The sequence below is a fragment of the Elgaria multicarinata genome, chromosome 2, assembly GCF_023053635.1.
Source record: "Elgaria multicarinata webbii isolate HBS135686 ecotype San Diego chromosome 2, rElgMul1.1.pri, whole genome shotgun sequence".
Lineage (NCBI taxonomy): Eukaryota > Metazoa > Chordata > Lepidosauria > Squamata > Anguidae > Elgaria > Elgaria multicarinata.
In genome coordinates this window covers 132,800,273-132,821,102 of record NC_086172.1, presented here as the reverse complement: position 1 = coordinate 132,821,102, position 20,830 = coordinate 132,800,273, and the positions used below count along the sequence as shown (strand labels likewise).

Here is a 20,830-nt window from a genome sequence, read left to right as displayed (position 1 = left end):
ATAATCTAACTGAATTTTGGAGGTGAAGACAAAATAAGCACGTCCATCATCAATTGTGTTGGACTACAACGAAAAACTCAATCCAATCAAATATTAAAAAGGAAAGTGTGTAACTTCTCCCTCCCCTATCCAATTAAAGAACTAGTTACAATTCACTAAGGTAAAGAAACATATAGTTTAAAGCATAAGAATGTATGCAGAAATATAATTAGCTGCTATGAATTAAACCTGGAAGGATTAAACTCATTCTTGGAGTGCTATTATAGAGCGTGTGTTGTGCAGAAATAATGATCCTTCTGTTTGCACTGCAACTAAACAGCTTCAATTTACTTTTGACCAGTTTGAATAGAAAGAAAGGGCCAGCATTTCAAATTGTGGCCTTCTAAACATAATTAGCCTGAATTATGCCTGTTTCACAGTGCAGTATTGGCAATCTGGATCTGGGAGAAGGGGAAAGGCTGCACCAAGCTTATTTAACTGCTTAATTTACATGGTAATTACAACACTACGCCCAGAATGGAACGCATCTGCCAAAACTGAAGGCCCCACAATAATAAAACTGACATGTGCTGTGATATTGTTGAAGTGCTGACTAAGAAACTTCTTTTATCTCCTCTTGCAGCTATAAAATAGTGCCTGTGTTATTACTAGCAGGGTATTTTAACAGCCTTGCATAGACAGCAATTATGTAACACATGCCCAAAACAACAGAATTTCACATCACTTAATAAATCCTTGAGCTCCCTAGTTTCAGTTCTCTCGCTGGCTGGATTTTATGGTCTGGTAGCTCCATCTGACCTGCAGTATACTGGAGTACACACATCAAAAAAGCAGTAGAAAAATCACTAGAAACTGATTTGTATTTACATTCAATCTGTTTAATGAATGAGACATGGTGAATATTTTAAGGGTTAACCAAAAGAACTTGCTCAGTGACTTCATCCTCTGTGTACTTGTGGAAAGACAGTTATGCATTTTGAAAGTATCTTTTAAAGCACCTATTGGCTCTAATCTTCTTATACTTGTTGTTTATTCGTTCAGTCGCTTCCGACTCTTCGTGACTTCATGGACCAGCCCACGCCAGAGCTTTCTGTCGGCTGTCGCCACCCCTAGCTCCCCCAAGGTCAAGTCTGTCGCCTCCAGAATATCATCCATCCATCTTGCCCTTGGTCAGCCCCTCTTCCTTTTGCCTTCCACTTTCCCTAGCATCAGCCTCTTCTCAAGGGTATCCTGTCTTCTCATTATGTGGCCAAAGTACTTCAGTTTTGCCTTTAATACCATTCCCTCAAGTGAGCAGTCTGGCTTTATTTCCTGGAGTATGGACTGGTTTGATCTTCTTGCAGTCCAAGGCACTCTCAGAATTTTCCTCCAACACCACAGTTCAAAAGCATCCAACTTCCTTCGCTCAGCTTTCCTTATGGTCCAGCTCTCGTAGCCATAGGTTACTACGGGGAACACCATTGCTTTAACTATGCGGACCTTTGTTGTCAGTGTGGTGTCTCTGCTCTTAACTATTTTATCAAGATTTGACATTGCTCTCCTCCCAAGAAGTAAACGTCTTCTGATTTCCTGGCTGCAGTCAGCGTCTGCAGTAATCTTTGCGCCCAGAAATACAAAGTCTGTCACTGCCTCCATGTTTTCTCCCTCTATTTGCCAGTTATCAATCAAGCTGGTTGCCATAATCTTGGTTTTTTTTGAGGTTTAACTGCAACCCAGCTTTTGCACTTTCTTCTTTCACCTTTGTCATAAGGCTCCTCAGCTCCTCCTCGCTTTCAGCCATCAAAGTGGTGTCATCTGCATATCTGAGATAGCTAATGTTTCTTCCTGCGATTTTAACTCCAGCCTTGGATTCGTCAAACCCAGCACGTCACATGATGTGTTCTGCATACAAGTTGAATAGGTAAGGTGAGAGTATACAATCCTGCCGTACTCCTTTCCCAATCTTAAACCAGTCCGTTGTTCCGTGATCTGTTCATACCGTTGCTACTTGTTCGTTATACAGATTCCTCAGGAGGCAGACAAGATGACTTGGTATCCTCATACCACCAAGAACTTGCCACAGTTTGTTATGATCCACACAGTCAAAGGCTTTAGAATAGTCAATAAAACAGAAATAGATGTTTTTCTGGAACTCTCTGGCTTTCTCCATTATCCAGCGGATATTGGCAATTTGATCTCTAGTTCCTCTGCCTTTTCTAAACCCAGCTTGTACATCTGGCAATTCTCACTCCATGAATTGCTGGAGTCTACCTTGCAGGATCTTGAGCATTACCTTGCTGGCATGTGAAATAAGTGCCACTGTACGATAGTTGGAACATTCTTTAGTGTTTCCCTTTTTTGGTATGGGGATATAAGTTGATTTTTTCCAGTCTGATGGCCATTCTTGTGTTTTCCAAATTTGCTGGCATATGGCATGCATCACCTTGACAGCATCATCTTGCAATATTTTAAACAGTTTAGCTGGGATACCGTCATCTCCTGCTGCCTTGTTATTAGCAATGCTTCTTAAGGCCCATTCAACCTCACTCTTCAGGATGTCTGGCTCTAACTCACTAACCACACCGTCTGACCTATCCCCAATATTATTATCCTTCAAGATCAGTATACATGATGTAGCTCTTTTCAGCAGGGCTTCCCTCATTCACTTTAATGGAGAAGAGCTTATTTGTGTGCAAGGGGTTCCCCTCGTTTACCAAAAAAAGTGTCATGAGCACATTGGAACACAGAGACTTTCAGAGTGAGGGAACTGTGTTAAAACATTTGGTAGACAAATTAAGTAGAAATGAGCAGATTTCATTTTTATTTGAGAAAACAAGAGGTAGCTTTTGCTCAAGTTACAAAATTATAGAATTTGTATCCATTATCACCTTGATGATGTCAGTGTAGAGCAGTAAAAAGGGGCAGGTTGGCAGTGTGTTTACATGTGCTTATAGTGGAATTAAGAACCCTCAAGGAGTTTCAGTATTTGATTGGGCTGCTCAAGAGGGCTGATTTATTTCAAGGTAAGCAGAAAGCTGTTTGCTCATCCCTAAGCTTGGGAGACTCCACATGCAATGCATGTGCACTACTACTACTACAAATATATAAGCAGTTGTAATTATCGGCCAAATGGATAATGTTACTGTTAGAAAGGAGAGCACTGTTAGTATAGGTTCACTCCCCCTGAAAGAACAAGCGCACAGTTTGGGGGCACTCCTAGATTCAGCTTTGACAACAAAGGCCTTGGTGTCCTTGGTAGCACCAAGTACCTTTTGCCAGCTGCAGCTGGTTCACCAAATGTTTCCATTTCTGGACTGGGACACTCAGGCCATGATGATCCATGCACTGGTATCCTCCTAGTTGGATTACAGCAATGCATTAGTATATGCAACTTCTTCTGAAGATGACTTGGAAACTTTAATTCATGCAGAATATGGCTGCCAGATTTCTTACTTCGAAATAACTTCATTGGCTGCCTATTTGCTTCCAAGCCCCAGTCAAGGGCCTGGTACTTACCTTTGAAGCCCTAACCAGCTTAGGACCCAAATACCTGAAGGAGCATCTACCCATGTTTTAAGATCTTCTGATGAGTCCTTCCTCCAAGTGCTTCCTTTTTTGGAGGCATGTTATGTAATATGTAACAAAGATAAGGGCTTTCTCTTCCATAGATATCCTTTGAATTTTTTCATCGTTATGCAAAAACATTCTTACATAGGCATTTTAATTTATTGTAAACTTATTAATTGTTAAGGATTTTCAAACTAAATCATTCAAGGTCAGAAATATATAGCACACGTATAAGTAGCTTCAGGCACTTGAACAAAATAATTGCCCAGGAGTTAACATTTGTTTTTCTGTTGCATATTGTTTGTGGCAAAAAAAGTATGTGTGAAATGTTTGGTTTTAATCCTAATAATTGCTTCCAGGAAGAAATGTGCCACCAGTTTTATTCTCACATGGTTCTGAGTTCCACATGAAAGAAAACATGCAGAAGACTTACATAAGCAATGGCTTCTCACAGCCTCCTTACTAAAAACACATGCAGTGACTCACACAACATACCCTCCTAGTTCTGGCATTTTCATATGCATCATTAAAAAAAAACCTCCTGTGTCTTGGTTGTGTCACATAAATAATTGAATAAATTTGCCTTTAAACAAGGGTTTAGGCCTTAGAAATATAGAGAGAGATTAAACATACAAAAATGGCTGTGGCCCCACGTTTACAGGCTGCCACTGGTTTGGGGTAGCCAGGATTGTGTATGATACGTGGGTCAAATATGTGTGGATGGTACTGTTCAAGAGCAGGTAGCAAGTAAGAACAAGCAGTGGAGTTTGCACTGTGCTCTGCCTTGGGACGTGCATCTGAAGCTGGCAGACTCTGTTCAGCATCTGCTTCTGGGCGCCAGGATTTATATGAAGTGTTGGCAATCTTATTGATAAGCTTTATTTGCACATTTTGTCTTAGGCATGTACAAAGCAGAAAGGTGATCAATCACATGTGCAAGGGGGCTTTGGCACTTCTAAAATTAACCCCAAACAAGCAGAAAAGCTTGTTCCCGGAACAAGGCAGGTCAGCAGAGCCTGTAGAAGGGAGTTCCGCTGATTTGTCTCGATCCAGAAAAGGGCTTATTTTTAGAAGTGCTAAAGCCCCGTTGTGCAAGCAGTGGTTCTCACAGGCACAACAGAACCAGCAGAGATGAAGCAGCCCCATTGGATACTGTCCTTAAATTGCAATCCTAAACACATATACTAGGGAGCTTCATTCAGCCTTAATTCTGAGTAAAATAGGTGTAGGATTGCAGTGATAGGGCTCTTTTTAGTTTAGAGCTGACTGCAGTTGGCGAATCTGTCTCACAAACACAGTCCACATTGACCAAACCCTGCAAACCAAGATCAGTTCAGCCATTTGGGGGCAAAAGTCTTTATTTGAAATAAGAACAACCCGATGAAAAGTATCATTCAGGGAGAAATGTAGTTATAACAATTTCCAGCGGATTTTTAACATTTTAAATATCCCTCAATTTATTATTCATTGTATGCAAATTTCTTTTCAACAATGCTATGGCAATAGGCCCTTGGAAGCCAATTATATGTTAAGCTTTAATGACAATGCAGCTTGCTAGACAATGCTCAGATCAACTGTTTCCAAAGAACTAAAAGATTAAAGACTGTGAAAAGAAGTTGCTATAGCTTCCAAAGATGAGAAAATGAATGAAGATCAAACTGAAAACCAGAAATGGGACAGGTTTTGGAAAGTATGTTCCCTTTCAGTTAGGGCCTTAAATGCAGTTAAATATACATTTCAAGGAGAATCTTAGGGTATTTCCCCCCACACACACACACTAAAACTATTTTTCAAGGGAAGGAAGTCATACAACAAATCCTTAACTAATCCAATTTATTTGACTTAAATGCATTATTTTTTTACTAAATCATCTGCTATATTACAAAATAATTAAAAATGAGAAGTTTAAGTATAGAAACATTAATTCCGAAACATTAATTTAAAAAGGCAGACTGTTTTATTTAAGCAACCCTTTGATGGGTAAGCAGGCATGTTGGGTTGGAGGTTGCTTTTATTCTGTTATTGTTGTGATTTAATGGTGCTGAATGTATTTATTTTATTACTGCTTTTGAGTGATTGTAAGCTGCGTTGTGTGCCATTTTGGGAAGAAAGACAGGGTGCAAGTCAAATGTTAAATTTTGAAGAACCCCGAATGTACTTGCTCTGGCAGAATTAAAGCATCAATTCCTTCAAGTCCAACATGTGGACTTCTGCTCATGCAACAGGAATTTCTCATTCCCACCTCCTCCATGAACTCCCACACATACCAAACCACTCTGGAGGGTCCCCCATGCCTAAGAATATTTGGGGGTCAGCAGGGGAAGGAGGAATGCCTCTAAGAGTGGAATTCCACCATCCAATTGGAGGAAAGACACTGTTTGATTCAAACATAAGCCTTCCTTGTCCATAAATTAAAATACTGACATTAATTGTTGCTGTTGCTGTTGTTTAAAGGCATGTGTGCCCCATATGTTCAGCACTGGGCAAATCTCCCACATTTTGTAACTTCCAGAACTTTTTTGTCATTTTAATAATAGCAGTGTGGGTGTCGGCAGCAGCCAATTCAGCTGGGTCTTAGGAGAGGCAGTTGTTTTACATTATTATTATTATTATTATTATTATTTATTTATTTATTTATTTATTTATTTATATAGCACCATCAATGTACATGGTGCTGTACAGATAACACAGTAAATAGCAAGACCCTGCCGCATAGGCTTACAATCGAATAAGTTGACCTTTGTCCACCACCACAATACATCAGACATAGGGCAAGAGCAGAGAGCAGCATTTCAAACAAACCTACCACCAACCTGAGTTTGGAAGCCCTACCGCTGAAGGACTGTGACAGTGGGTGTCCTGCTCCAAGTAGAGTCCATAGGGAGAACCATGAAAACAGAGCAAAAGTTCAGATCAAGAAGAGGAACAGCCCTGAGTGAAGAAGGGCAAAGTTCAGGCTGGCTACTGACTCCCAAGAACAACAAACTGGGATGTTACTCTAGCCAAGATTTGGAGACCTCTCAGAATTTAGATAGCCTTTATTCTGCTGGCTCTGCCTCGCTAAACTGCTGGTGCTTAAAGGGAGCACATCTTATTCTAGCAGGGCTGTGGAGTCTTCAACTCTATCATTATTTGAATATGAAGTCCTTGGAGTCTGAAGAGGAGGTCAAAGCATCCTCGTCTGGCCTTGGTAGCGACAGCAAGAATAGCTTCTGGGGTTCTTCTTGCACAGAGTTTTCTAGGGGATCATGGCAGTGGGCTGCTTTGGCAGCCACTTCCAGGTGGACGAGTATTTCCTCAAAACCTATTTCAGTCGGCTGGTCACCTCCGCAGGGGAAAACTCCAAAGGGAATCATCCATTGGGGAGGAGCGAGGGTAAGGGCTGATCTTCCCCTTCTTCTTGCTGAGCCTGTGATGAGAGGGTAGGTTTAGCTTGAGAGTTGTTGGGGAATCATTCACACATGATACCCTTGACTTATTGCTGCTGATGAGAGGGCTGAGGTTGGTCCCATTCAATACCTTGCCTGGCTCAAAGAGTGAGAGGACAAACTTTGTTTAGAGGGTCTGGCTAATTTCCTGGCCTGCTTTTTCATTTTCAATTGTTGTTTGTGGCTTTGGGGTATTTCCTACAGGTGTTTGTATCTACTCTGCAATATTAAGGGTAAAATTATTAAGGCACTAAGCACTTTGATTTTTGGTTTTGGCAACTGCTTTGAGATGACAGACTGGTTTTAAGGTGCTTGTTATGAACTAATTCATAAGTTGAACTTGATTGTTATGGAACATTATACTGACTGAACATACTTTGAGTGCAACAATTGAAAAAAGGGGTAAATATAAAAACTTGGGCTTAATTGATATTGTTGGACCCAAGGTAAGGAGATTGTAAAGAATTTATTAATATGTTTAATTAAGGATACTCTGCTGATTTGACAAGTGATATTATATTCATTAAATGGATTGCTAGGGTATTATTTATGAAATATTGTCAATACTGTATTAAAGTGTTCTCATGTGGTGTTTTATTTTGTTTTTATTGCCAGTATTTTTAATTAGTGATGTACTTGTTATATATTGCTGTTCTACTGTTGTTATTTTGCTACAACATCAGCCATCTCAACTGCAATTTTCTTGTGAAAAAGCTATATACCGATAAATGAATTAATCCAAATTAAGATACAGGCTTTCAATCTGCAACAGTACTGCCAACAAGAAATGCTACAGTCTCCAAATAGCCTGCTCAAGCCTAGTCTATTAACAGTGTGATCCTATAGTTTCTGGGAGATTGTCCCAGGGGCCGTAGGATACTGCAGACCCTTTCTGCCACTGTGGGCAGTAGCAGAAAGCTGCCTGTTGAGAGGGAAGTCTGCTCCCCTCACTGGCAGTGGAAAGTTCTGCCCCCGTGGTTCCTCCACCAGTGATAAGGGCAAAAACAAGGGCTTTCAGGGTTGTGTCAGTGGTGGATCAGGGGAAGCTTTAGATTTGCTAAATCCAAGAGTCCCCTTGAGGCCCTCTCATTCCCCAGACACACACACACAGACAGAACAGGGGGGATTTCCCCTCCCAGCGGAATCAGTGGGAGGGGGGAGACAAGGCACTATGAAAAAAGGTTTTAAAAAGATCGAAAAAAACCACACAAAAAACCTGCCCCGCAACCTTCTGCCCTGGCCAATGTGACCGCAATAATGTGTAGGAAATATCACTGATCCACCAACTCATGCTTTCAATCTAGTTAATGGAATCTGCCACCACATGCCACATTTCCACATGCTCCAACTAGGGACAGTCACTATTTTCTGGCACCTGACGATGGTGTATCTCTGTCCCTGTTTGGTCCCCATTTTTGCCTTTAGAGGCTGCCTTGTCAGAAGAATTTTGCTCATGTGAATTCCTTGGGTTGTCATTCTTCAAGGTTAAACCTCCCTCTCCAAGGTCTCTAGAAGTTATGTATCTGAGTAGACCGCAGAGGTATCTCTAGTGCTCACCCATGCAAATGCATGCACATGGGTGCTAGGCTGCAGAATCTCAACCCCCCTCCCCCTTCTCTGCCTTCCACCCAGCTGATCGTTTGGTGGCTTCATGGCTTTTGTGCAGTGTTTTCTCCATTCTAAAAAGCCAAAATCCCTCTCTAAGGCTTAGCTGGTAGCAGTAATAGCGTTATGATAAAATATGCTTTCTGCCCCCACCTCCACCCCATTTTGCCTTCAGCCCTGCCCATCACTGGAACATAAGCTCTGAGACCTTCTCCAAAATGGAATTCAGCACTCAGGCTCAAAGTGGTTGTGCACCCCTGAGACAGCGCCGCTTCATACCTTGGAGAGGTTCATTTTGAAAAAAGCAATGGAGGGACGGAGACTCATTGTGAAGAAACAGAACACACCCCAAAAGGCCAAGCTCATGGGTGCATAAAAATGTGTTTTAATTCTATTAGGTAGTTTCCAATTTTATATAAAAACTGGGAACTACTTAGTAGTATCGGAGCATATTTTAGAACAACTATGCTTTTGTAACCCATCTTTGATATAAAGAGCAGGCAACTTTTGCTGAGTAAAAGACAGCATGAAAGGCTATTGCAGAGTAAATGAACACGGCATATCGTGGATTGAATAAAGCCTTCAGAAATGCATATGGTGCTGGATTGTTTTTATGTGCGACTGTGTGCATAACATCAGGCAGCGACCCTTAGTACGAGAATAAAGATATGACAAGCATGTCTCTATTTTCATCAGTGCAATTTCGGTGGGTGAGTGCACTATGCACTCGAATCGTACAGGTAGTGAATGATTTCCCACTAGATGGATACTGCAGTTCACTGCCAACTGTCTCAACATCTTATTCATCATTTTCGGAAGCTTGAGCAGCAGTTCCCACAATACAAAGAAATGCCAACTTGGCTATCGGTTATGCAACGGTACAGCTGGCGTACTCATTTACCATTTAATAAATGAAGAATGGTTTCTACCTCTGTAGGGTTTTGTGGGCATCTTCTGAAGTTAGGAAAAATGTCTGGTATGCAGGAGGGGGTAATATGCCACAGCAGATTCCAAGAAACTGTTTCGTACTAATCAGACCTCGGAACTGACCTGTTTACATCCATTGCATTTTAATGAATCAGTAGCTCACTGCATTCCAAAGTCCAGTCATTGCTCACTGCAGACTAAATCACCAAACAGTGGATCCCTGCCCAGGCTTGCATCCCCATAAATAGCAAGGGTCGGTGACCAAGAGGGGGAAAGGGAGCAAAGGTCAATGACAGAAAGAGATGACATAGCCTGCATTTGTTTTGTTTAGCAGCTTGCCTGACTTGTTAAACTGAAGCCATGAGACTGACGCGCGCTATTTTAACTCCGTCACTCTATTGACAAGCACAGTCACTTATGCATAAAATATTGGTGAAGAGCCAAATTGGTCTTTGCTCCTGCAAGGTTAAGCCGTGTGTTTTATTAAAAGACTTTTATCAAAACATGTTTTCATAGGTTGCAGCCTACTTGATCAGATGCATGTATTGGAAGTATTAACAGGCAAGCATTTGAAAGAAGCTCCTACAGTGTTTACAATCAATGCCCTTCGTTGCCAAATCGGCTCTTCCTAAGTGATTCTTTGCATAGGATCATAGAGGGCTTGTGTAAAATCCACATGGGCTTTCAGTTCTGACACATTTCCCAGATGTAAGCCTTCACAAGAATTTTTGTAGGACAAGAATGGAGAACCTGTTTCAGCCCAAGGGCCGAATTCAAATCTAGGAAAAGTCTGGGGGAGAGCAGGCCCAAAGGCAAAGCAAGAGGGGCCAAAATATGATGCTTGCCAATTTTAAATAGAATCTACTTTAGTAGATAGTGTCTGCTGTGAAAAAGCACTGCAAAATACAATGCATGTCTACTCAGAGGTAAGTTTCAGATACTATCCAAAAAATTCAAGCCAAAAATAAAACTCACACTCGCCACCCAGAAAAGCACAGTATATTCCCTCCTCCCCATACAGAAGTAACCCACAATTCACCTTACGCATCCAAAATTAGCAACATTTAAAAATCAATTCTACTGAGAAGCAACAAAGTAGCTCCTGCCCCCCACCCCTTTAAATAAGTCTTTCACTGATTCATTGTCCATTGAACATTTACGGAGGTATAGTCACGACCAAGTGGAAGAAATTTTAGCTGTAACCATGCGAGACACTCAGGAGATTAAGAAAGAGTTCCAATTCAGCTCGGGAAGGTAACAAAAAGCTCCAGAAGAGACAAAGTATTCTGGAAAGGCGGGGTCACCCAAGGTCAGGAGGAAACCAAGAGACATGGAGAAAGCACAGATAACATTCTGGCAACCTGTTCAAGGAAGAGTGGAGGGTTGAGAGCTCTTCAAAACCTGTGCTTGCCATGCAGGGCACGCTACAGATAATGGCAACATGGCCATAAGGCAAGTAGGGATGGGGGTGGATAGGGGGAGTTGCCTCCCTCAAAGAGCGTCTGGGGCCAGGTTGGGGAGTCTGGCCAGCTAGAGGTTCCCCGTCCCTGTTCTAGGTGAAAGCATTGACATGGAGAAGAACCCAAGCCAATATGACCGGAAAGTGAGAACTGCTTACTATGACTACTAAAGGTAATTTGTCTGAAATTATTTGTAGAAAACTAAACGAAGACTGGAGTACAAAAGAAACCACAGCTAGTAAACAACAGCTGTTAATTGATTATATGCAGAAAAAGATTCATTGGTCTGCTTGCTTTGCTGTCTGAGTGCTTCAAGCAATGTTTAATTGAAGTATGTGATGCAGATGTATTGCTACACCAACGGTTAAAAATAAACTCAGGGAAGGGAGAAAGAAATTCATTTTAATAACTTGCCCTTCACTGCATCATTTCACTGCACTGTGCTAATTAAGAAAACCATGATTTAGGACATACAACTGAGACTTGCGGAGGAGGAGTGGGGTGAGATGTTTCTGTCCTCTGGCTTCTCCCCCACTGGAACAGGGACAGTGGGCAATGCTTAAAGGTCAAACCTCTTTCTCGGCTGTGCTAGTTGACTTGTCATGAGAGTGCATCGGGGCTTTCCACCTCAGTCTGCCCAATATCTAGATCAAAGGCTAGCAAGGCTGTAAGCACTTCACAAAACATTTTCCCCAAGGGAGATGCCACTGTTTTTTCCTCCTCTCCTCCTTCTAAAGGGCCAACAGCGGATGGTGAATGAACGAGCATTCCCAGTGGAACGTTGGGAGCCATGACTACATTGTCAAAGTATCAATATGGGCACACCTTCGGGAACGAAGATCATTGCCAAAGATCAGGTTGTGGTCCTTGAATTTGAACTTCATTGCTTCCAATGGCAGACAAAGTGAAAGTCTAGATCTGGAGGTCAATACTGGGAGTGGGGGGACCCCAACTCCTTCCTTGCAGCACCTCTCTCCATTTGTCTTCACTTTCTTCCCTCCCCATATAACCAAGCTATGGCTTTCCACACTGCCCTCCTCAATGCTTCAGCTAGTCTCATGTCCAGGGGGAGGCTCAAACCAAACCAAAAGTCTTGCCTCCATCAACTGTTGCTGCTGCTGCTGCACCCCCTTCATTGCTCCTACCTCTTTCAAATCTTGGTCAGCCATGTGAGCTATGTGGGGGGGATGAGGGACGTTACAGGGGAGAGATGCGGCTTGTACAGTTGCTAATGCAGGTGTTACTTAAAGCTGAGGAAAAATTTCATGGGAGCATTCATCCCCCATGAAAGTGGGAGAGGTTTTTTTGGTTACCTTCAGTGGGGCAGGAGACTTTCACTAATATTTGCAGAGGAGATCTATTTATCCTACTTTAGATGAGATGGCGAAGAGTTGTTTCTTGACTTCTTTTTCACTTTAAAGCCTCACCACTGCTCATAGCAATGGCGAGCCTTCTGCCACTTTTCCTGTGCCAGAATGTCAATCGGAATGATCATAGTATCATAGAATAGTAGAGTTGGAAGGAGCCTATAAGGCCATCAAGGAATCCACCTTAAAGCATACCTGACAGGTAGCTGTCCAGCTGCCTCTTGAATGCCTGTAGTGTGGGAGAGGCCATGACCTCCCTAGGTAATTGGTTCCATTTGATAGCTGCTCTTTCTCTACTCTTCCAACTGGTAAGTCAGAGAATGGTTGAGGACACACACGCACAGTTTGTTTCAACTTTTACAGGGCTTTTTAGATCCTTTTTGACCCTCACCTTATTGGCCCTTATTGATTTTTCAGTTGTATTTTTATAAAACACCAGGCTCCCCGTTCCTTCTTGTCTGTGGGGAGTTCTACTTTGGCTACGTACATAATGGCAGTCATCTTAAGAAGTTCTGCTTTAACAATAGATGTCATGGAGTGATATAATCTAATTCGTATTCATTCTGTATTAACACAATGCATGTTATGTGGAATTTTACAAAATGTATATAAGGAATTGGGAGGTTCTTGATCTTCATACAGCTGTCCTAATTTAGAAACATCACTGTATTATTTTCTGCTCTGTAACACAAAATAGATCACAAAACAAACAAAAACAATATTTTTCAATTCTAATTAACACATGCCGGCATTTCTTATTTTCGGTATATATCATTGTTGACTTAATGCAAACTATAGAAGACTTACAGTTCCCTCCAGATTTTTCAGTTGCTGGTCAATTTCTTTAAGCCTGTTTTGCTGATCACGATCTTCTTTAGTGTCTCTTAAGACCTTTTCACCTGGAATTGTTTCCAGCTTTCTATTTGCATAAGCCAAAGAATCCTGACAAAAGCAAATAATAATGGAATCATTGAATCGTAGAAAAAGAAAGGGAGACCATCTTGACCAATCCCTCTGCACTGATGTAGCCTCCCCACACACCCTGCACCAAATGTTCCATACAGATTAGTTTGTATTGGACAGATTATAGGATACCATGAACAGAAAATACTGGTAGTGACTACTGGTCTAAAGAATATGCTTAGTAAAACAGCTTGGTTCAAATCAAGCTTGGTTCAAACAAATTATTTGTGCTATGTACTACTGGAAAAGAGGATCCCTCCCCCCCCAATACTTATAAAATAAATCTGAATTCTGAGAAAATTCCTTTCTAACTTGAAGGCTGGCCAGAATTCTGGTATGGTTAAAATAGAATTATAACAGATGCAATATTATAGGACATGTGAAACATTTCCCATTTCTATTCCGCAATATTAACATTCAGATCTGTCAACTTGTGACCCATGAAACAAAACAATGAAATATATTTTGACTTGCCAGGTACTCAATCCTCTAACCCCTATTTTTTACAGACCAAGAGACACCAAACCAGGCAGAAACATTTGATCCATGGTAGTTAATCATATATGGTTGGTGGTCTGCATTCCCTGCTTAGAGGACACAACTTGTGCAGAAATTAATTTTGAGACCATTCCTGAAAAGCACAGTGTTGAGAAGGTGAAATTCACAGTGCAATGAACAAAGGTACTTTTTTCAACCCATGTTCTTCTGCTCCAGTAACAACCCCCATTGCACAGGAGTAAGTAACAGAAGTAACTTCAACATCATAGTGAAGCAAAGCTCTCTTTCTCTCTCTTTCTCTCCCTCTCTCTCACACACACACACTCACACTTTCTCTCCGCTTTGGCACAAATCAGCAATGGACAATGTGAAGAAAACTCTTATCCACAGCACACACAGTGACATGTTCTGATCTGCTCGCTCATTGAGGGGGAAGTGGAAAAAAGAAGAAAGGACCACTATGATTCTCTACGCAGGCAGAAGTATTCTTCTTTCCCAGACAACCACCACTGGCCATGAGCATCCTACATGGATGACTTGTTCCCCAAGTAAACGCCGAGACACCTGCCCAGAAGAACCTATCCTGCCCATATATGAAAGGCAGATAGGGTAGCCCTCATGGATGCCCTGCCTGCCCCCTCTCCTGAGTGTAACTAAAAGGGGGAATGTTCTCTGTGTGTGCACCTACCTATTCATGCACAATCCTCAGTCCCAACCAGCAACAATAGGCTACAGTGAATGGCACAGAGAGCAGCTGGGGTGGAAAAGCTTTGCTGGGTGTGAGTGTTTGTGTCTGTCTTGCTGATGCTGAGGCCTGGCCAGACAGGCGGGCGTGGGGGGCACCACCCTATCCCTTGTCATTTTATTGTCTCTGTTAAAGTTATTTCAGAAGTAATGAAATTCGTTGATGGAAAGCACTTCAGTGAGGAATTATTCCATAAATACGGCTTCCCACAATGTGTGTACAAGTAGTAATATTATTGCGTGTTATGATCTATGTGTAACAGCTTAAATTCCTATGTGGAATTGTCTGCCAGGTAGAAATTTTGTGACAAGTAAAGTTGTCTGTAGACTTGCCACAGAGTAAATGAGGTATATGGAACAATCGTAAGAAAAATGACTCCTAAAAGCATTAACAAATTTTAACAAACTGCTAATCATTTTTTTGTAAACTGGTATTCGGTAAACTAGGCAAAGGTTTACTTTGAACTTCTATAACCTTCTTAGCATTTAACAGTATCTGTACCACATGCAGCATGCAAGCATCCACTGTTTTAAATTTAAATATAAAGTATGAGAAAATTGACTTATTTTTATCTGTTTGATTATCAAGATTAAAAAAGGGAATGAAGAACAAAGAATGGTATTATTCATCACTGGAATGAAAGTTTCAGCAAAGTCCAGCTTACTTTCCACTCTTCTCACTTGTTGCTATGACATCATTTACATCCTGAGCCTAAAGCAACTGAGTTAATATTTGGCAAATATAAATGATCAAAGGTTACGCCTGGCTGCACATAATAAGAAATGGGATGTCTTTTCAAAATTTGCCAAAATTAAATCATCCAAATTTTAATTAAAGCCACATATTTATGACATAAAGCATACTTTTTCCTCCAAATGCTGTGCCCTTGAAGCCAAAACATCCTTTGGAATTAAAAGTAACTAGATTTAATATGCAACAGAATAGAAGGTGCTGGTAACAGGTTTTTGCAGCAGAAGTAAAGGCTTAGTATACAAATATGCCATGAGATCAATGCCTTCCACAAGCATCTAGGGAACCACCATTCCTTCCGTCAAAACAAATGATTGTTCATTGAATTAACCAGTCTTGCATACGTCATGTGCTAAAAATAAATACATTTAAAGGCCTGGATCCTAAGAACTGTGAGTCGTGTTTTATTCACAGAATAGGATCCCTCCCCCACCCCCAAGAAGTACCTTTCTCTTCACCCAAGATACCTTTGGACCCAAGCCAAATTCTGCAACTCTGCCCTCAGCAGTACACCAGTGAAGAAAATGTCTCTAAACAGGATCACAGCATGACTTGTATGCCTAGTCAGAAGTAAGTCGTATTCGTTTCAGCTGAGCTTAATTCCAGACTGATCCCATATCAGTTTGTTTACAATATGGGGGATTTTTAGGCATGCACTATTGCGAAGGAAAAGAAGATTGAACAGAGGACGGACACATTATGGGCATAAATATTCGGCTGTCACCTGATTAAAGAAAGCATAATCGATAAATCAATTAATTGATTGTTAAATCCACATAAATTTGCATATGAGTAAAATAGTTCTAAAGAAAAACATGCATTTTTCTTTGTTTTAACATGATTAATGCATATGTAGCAAACTGCAACATCTTAGAAGAGGCAACATCTTAGAAATAGCCTTGCGAGTACTATCTTATGGCACATCTTCTGCATTCATAAATACTTACATCAAAAACACTAGACTTTTTAGTTGCTTAAAATGTTTTTAATCAATCTGACTGACTGACTGACTGACAGACATCCTATGGCCTCTAGACAGCATCTGGAGGAGGGGGCCATAGGATAGTTCAGATTCCTGAATCCAAGGACAGAGTCAACACTCTGACCTCGGACCCAGGAGTCTGAACTCCCCACCCCCTTCACCTTGCAGCCAGGATGGAGGGAACCGCACTGGCTGCCCATCCAAGGTCACAAAAGCAACCTTGGAAGGAAAGTAATGAGCGCATTCCTGTGAGTGGGGAGGCGAGCAGACTGAAGAGGCTGGCTCACAAGGTATCCTCCGGCCTCCCCAGCCTCTTTCTCTAGCCAGCCCCCTTCCCTCCACTCATCCACCCCGACACCTCAGCTAGCTGAAATGCAGAGCAGGAAGAGTGCGAAAACAAAGATCGCCACCACCATGCCTCCCCTTCTGCATTGGATGGCCGTACACCTCCAAGTTCAGGGCCTTACAACCATCCCCATAGGATTGCACCCTAAACATTGTAGCTGTCCATAAAAGGGAAAGAGCTGTAGATATGGAGACAACAGAAAATAGAGTCACTCCTCCCAATTCCATTGCTTTCCAAAGTCATGAGAATAAGAGCAGATGGAATATTAGCATGGGTGATGCCTACAGTTCTTCAAGGTTTTTCCTGCAGCCATGAGGGTTAAAAAAACATCCAAACAAGTCTAGAATGCACATATGCACATTTATTACCCATTTATTATTTACAGTCCAGAATTCTCTCTTTTGGTGGTTGACCATTTTCATGTTTATTGGATAAAATCCAATAAGGGTCCCACCCAGTGCCGTCTTAACGCATGGGCACGCTGGGCAGTTGCCCGGGGCCCCACGACCATAGGGGCTCCATGCTAATCTATGCACAGACCAGAATTTAACACTAATTTTAACATTTGCAGAAATGAAACGTAATGTTTTGAGTGGAGCACAGAAGAGGAAAAGAGCAGCAGAAAAGAAAGAGAAAACGAGCATACTTCCAAAGTTAACATCTTGGTTCAATCCAAGTGCAATGTCAGCCACTAGTACAGTACTAGTTTATTTTATCAATAATTTACATTTTTATTCCTATGAGTGGTTGTGTAGGTAGGGCCCAGTGCACTGCTTTGCCCAGGGGCCTATAATGCTGTTAAGACGGCCCTGGTCCCACCGCCATACAGTTTCCATCAGTGGAATAGGGAGGGGCCAATTCCCATTCCCCTGTAGTTTCCTGGCCCCAAAATCCATTCCAGGAAGTTGGGGGACCCTTCGGGGTAGATTTGGAGGGGAGGGTAAGTTCCACTGTGAGAGTGCAAGTTCACTCCTGCAAAATTGGTGCAAATTTGTCCTACTATGCCATGCAAGAAAAACAAATTTATTCCATTCACCAAATTATTTTTGAGATTGCACTTCTGTTGTGGAAAAGTCACATTTTCTATGCATTTGTATCTGGGGAAAAGTTACAATGCCCCCCCCCCCCCAAGCACACACACACCCATTTTTGCTTCTGAAACATGCAAAGCAGATGGGGGCATGGGGGAAATTGCAAAAGAACCTTCCTGTTTGGCTGACAGAAGATTTCCATTGGCGGAGGACAATTTGTCAGAGTACGCCCAGTTTTTTCCCCATCCTGCCCTACCCTGCCATTTCAGAAATTTTCAGTTAAGCAAATATTTAGATGTTTTTATTGCGCAGTTCCATTGTTCACCCTGCTCTGACTGTTTGTTTTTTAAAAATTGTGAACAACCCCATAACTATTCCTATCACTGGCACAAGGCTCCCCCCTACCCGGAGACATGATATCATGCTAATGGCACTGGATACAGGCTTGCGGAAATTTTGAACTAATGATAAAATGCAGTTGGTTCACACATTTTTATCATGTGGAAATGCTCAGGCTTTTAAACAGCTGTCTGGCCATGCAAAGATGGCATTAGTTCTGTGCAGTCACTTCTCTTTTAAACCATTACTTTTAGTCTGTTTGTTGATTTCTACTAATGTAATGGAAATCTTGTGATACTAATAGTAACATAAGCCTTTGAAAGCAAAATGTCATGCCAGAACATTTAGGTCAATGTCCCTCAGGTCAAATCCAGCATGGTGGCTTTTGAAGACATTATTTAATCACACATGCAGGATGTTTTAACGTTGTAAATGAAAAGAGGAAAAAACTTAAGTAGATAAAGCTGCAACAGAATCAGGAACGTTTCCTGATGCAACTATTCTCTGCAAACTGAAGGATGAGTTTCATATTATATACGCAACTTGAACACCAAGCAGTCAGGTTCTTTGGTCACATTTTAAGACAAACCCCCAAACAAAGCATGCTCATGTCACTACAAAACACATGCGTCCTTACACAAGACTAAATATTAGATCTATTAGATTGGTGGGCACTAGACACAGGGACCTTTCAGTTATGGATCTAAAACTATGGAATATCCTCTCTAGGGAGGCACATACAGCTCATCTTTATTGACTTTTAAGTGAACCTTAACATTTATTTTTTTTATTTCAAGGTGCTTTTAGAGTGTTATGCTAAGCTTTACATGTTGTTTTAATCTGCCAGTGCATTTAATAGCCAGTGTGGTGCAGCAGCTAGTGTGTTGGACTGGCAGTCAGGAGATCTGGGTTCTAGCCATGGAAGCTCACTGGGTGACTTTGGGCCAGTCACAGACACTCAGCCTAACCTACCTCCCAGGGTTGTTGGATTCCTTGGAGGAAAAAAGGCAGGGTATAAATGCAATAAATAAATAAAAATAAAATAATAGTTTTTTAATAGTTTGATACATATTTTATCAAATTATTTTATTTCTGTACTATTTTACATGAGCCAACTTGCCTTGAAAGGCATCACACTAATATTGGAATAAGGAAAACTTTGCCCCTATATGTACCTAATGATATAGAATACCCATTAATACTGAAATAATTTGGGATGGCATATGACGGTTTCACGTTAATCATCAAGGCAAGGCAGACTAATCTAGAAAGACCTTTTACAAGTTAACTTCAAAATTTTCTGTTAAACAAAAATGTCTGAATGCACTAGGGTACATGACTATCAGATTTTCTGTTAAGTTAGTCCCGTAATTAATAAAGTGACTATTGTACACATAGTGTTTGGGAATAACAGCCTACACCTAAATACTAACAAGCAGAGACACCAGAAAGTAAAGTTACCATGAACTACAGGGAGTTCCTGTAGGGGCAGCTCATGAGAATTTCTGGCTCTCATTCATTGAATACTATTGTCTGATGCTGAGAAGTATGCATCCTAGAACTTCCAAATTCCTTGTCAATGCTCTACAAATACATGCCACGATGTCTAGAAACTGTTTGGAAAACTATTCAACTCTTAATGGTTTGTTGGTGGAGTTTTAAAGTGTATAGCATTTTATTCTGTGTTTGTGTATAATGGCAATTTGCTGAGACACAATAAAGAACGGGCTGTGTTCATTGCCTACGTGGTGAACTCTGAGGAGTGGAAGAAGTTAATGCAGAAGGGTATAGTAATAAAACTGCATCTTAAATACGAGTTCTCCAGCATGGTGTCCATCAGCAGAACTGTGCCCACAGACACCTGTCTTGGCACCCACTAGCCCTGGGCACCAGCTAATTTTTTATTTTATTTCTTAAGATTTTTTAATTCACTTTTTAAAAACTGAAACACTGCCATGCTGCAAAGCTAATTGCTGTCCTCCAGCGCCATATTTATTGGGTGCAAAAGGGTGGTTTCGTTGGAGCAGAAAACTGTGGGTTCCACAGAGTAGTTTGGTGTTTTGGAGCTCAGATCCCACACCTGCCTTCTACCTAGGTTCTTGAGCAAACCACGTATCTTTTCATCTGACCAGTTTGCCTCCTAGAAAATGAGTATTTTGTGATCGGTCATAACTACCAGGCAGCCATTTTGGCAGCCGTTTTATGAGGGTGCCCATGACACTCTCAACATTCCAAATGTGCCACCAACCCAAAAATGTTGGGGACCCCTGCCTTAAACTGTTAATGCAATCCTCCACTTGCAATGCTCATGGCAAGCAGGCTTTAAGCTAGGGCAAAACTTCAGTGCCTGCCTAAGTGTCACAAGGGCATCCAGGATCGACTGTTTCCTGGGCTGCTATTATTATTATTATTATTATTATATTATTATTATTATTTGCATCCCGCCTTTTGCCCAATACTGGGCCTCACTACTAGCAGTAGTAAGCCTGGGAGGACATGAGTCTTGCACAGACATTGCCCCCCGTTGCTATTCCTGCTTGGGAAACAGCAATCTGTCACAGAAAAAAAAGTTTGTACATGCACTTAATGCATCGGACTAATGGAGAATTATTCAAAGGAATGAGCTACATTAACTTATTTCCTGGACCTTTGCCTCAACTTCCTGATGTTCACGCATTTTCTGTAGGGGCAGTTCATGAGAAATTACTTTCATAAAAGGGGATTCTCCATCACAGACGAACCCTCCCTCCACTGCAATGCTTCCCTCCTGGGCATCCTGCACCCACACAGCCAACCGTTCAGGATAGGGCCCTGCCTTAGCATACAAACAAAACTCCTAAGTT

The 20,830-nt window shown here is 41.4% G+C and overlaps 1 protein-coding gene across 1 annotated transcript in view; it reads right to left on the bottom strand.

Moving 5' to 3' along the window:
* Positions 1–20,830, bottom strand: part of FSIP1 (fibrous sheath interacting protein 1) — a 93,297-nt gene that overhangs the window by 38,357 nt on the left and 34,110 nt on the right. Inside the window, exon 11 of the mRNA XM_063117728.1 lies at positions 13,141–13,275. Coding sequence (XP_062973798.1) covers positions 13,141–13,275 — 135 coding nt within the window. The remainder of the gene's footprint in view (positions 1–13,140; positions 13,276–20,830) is intronic.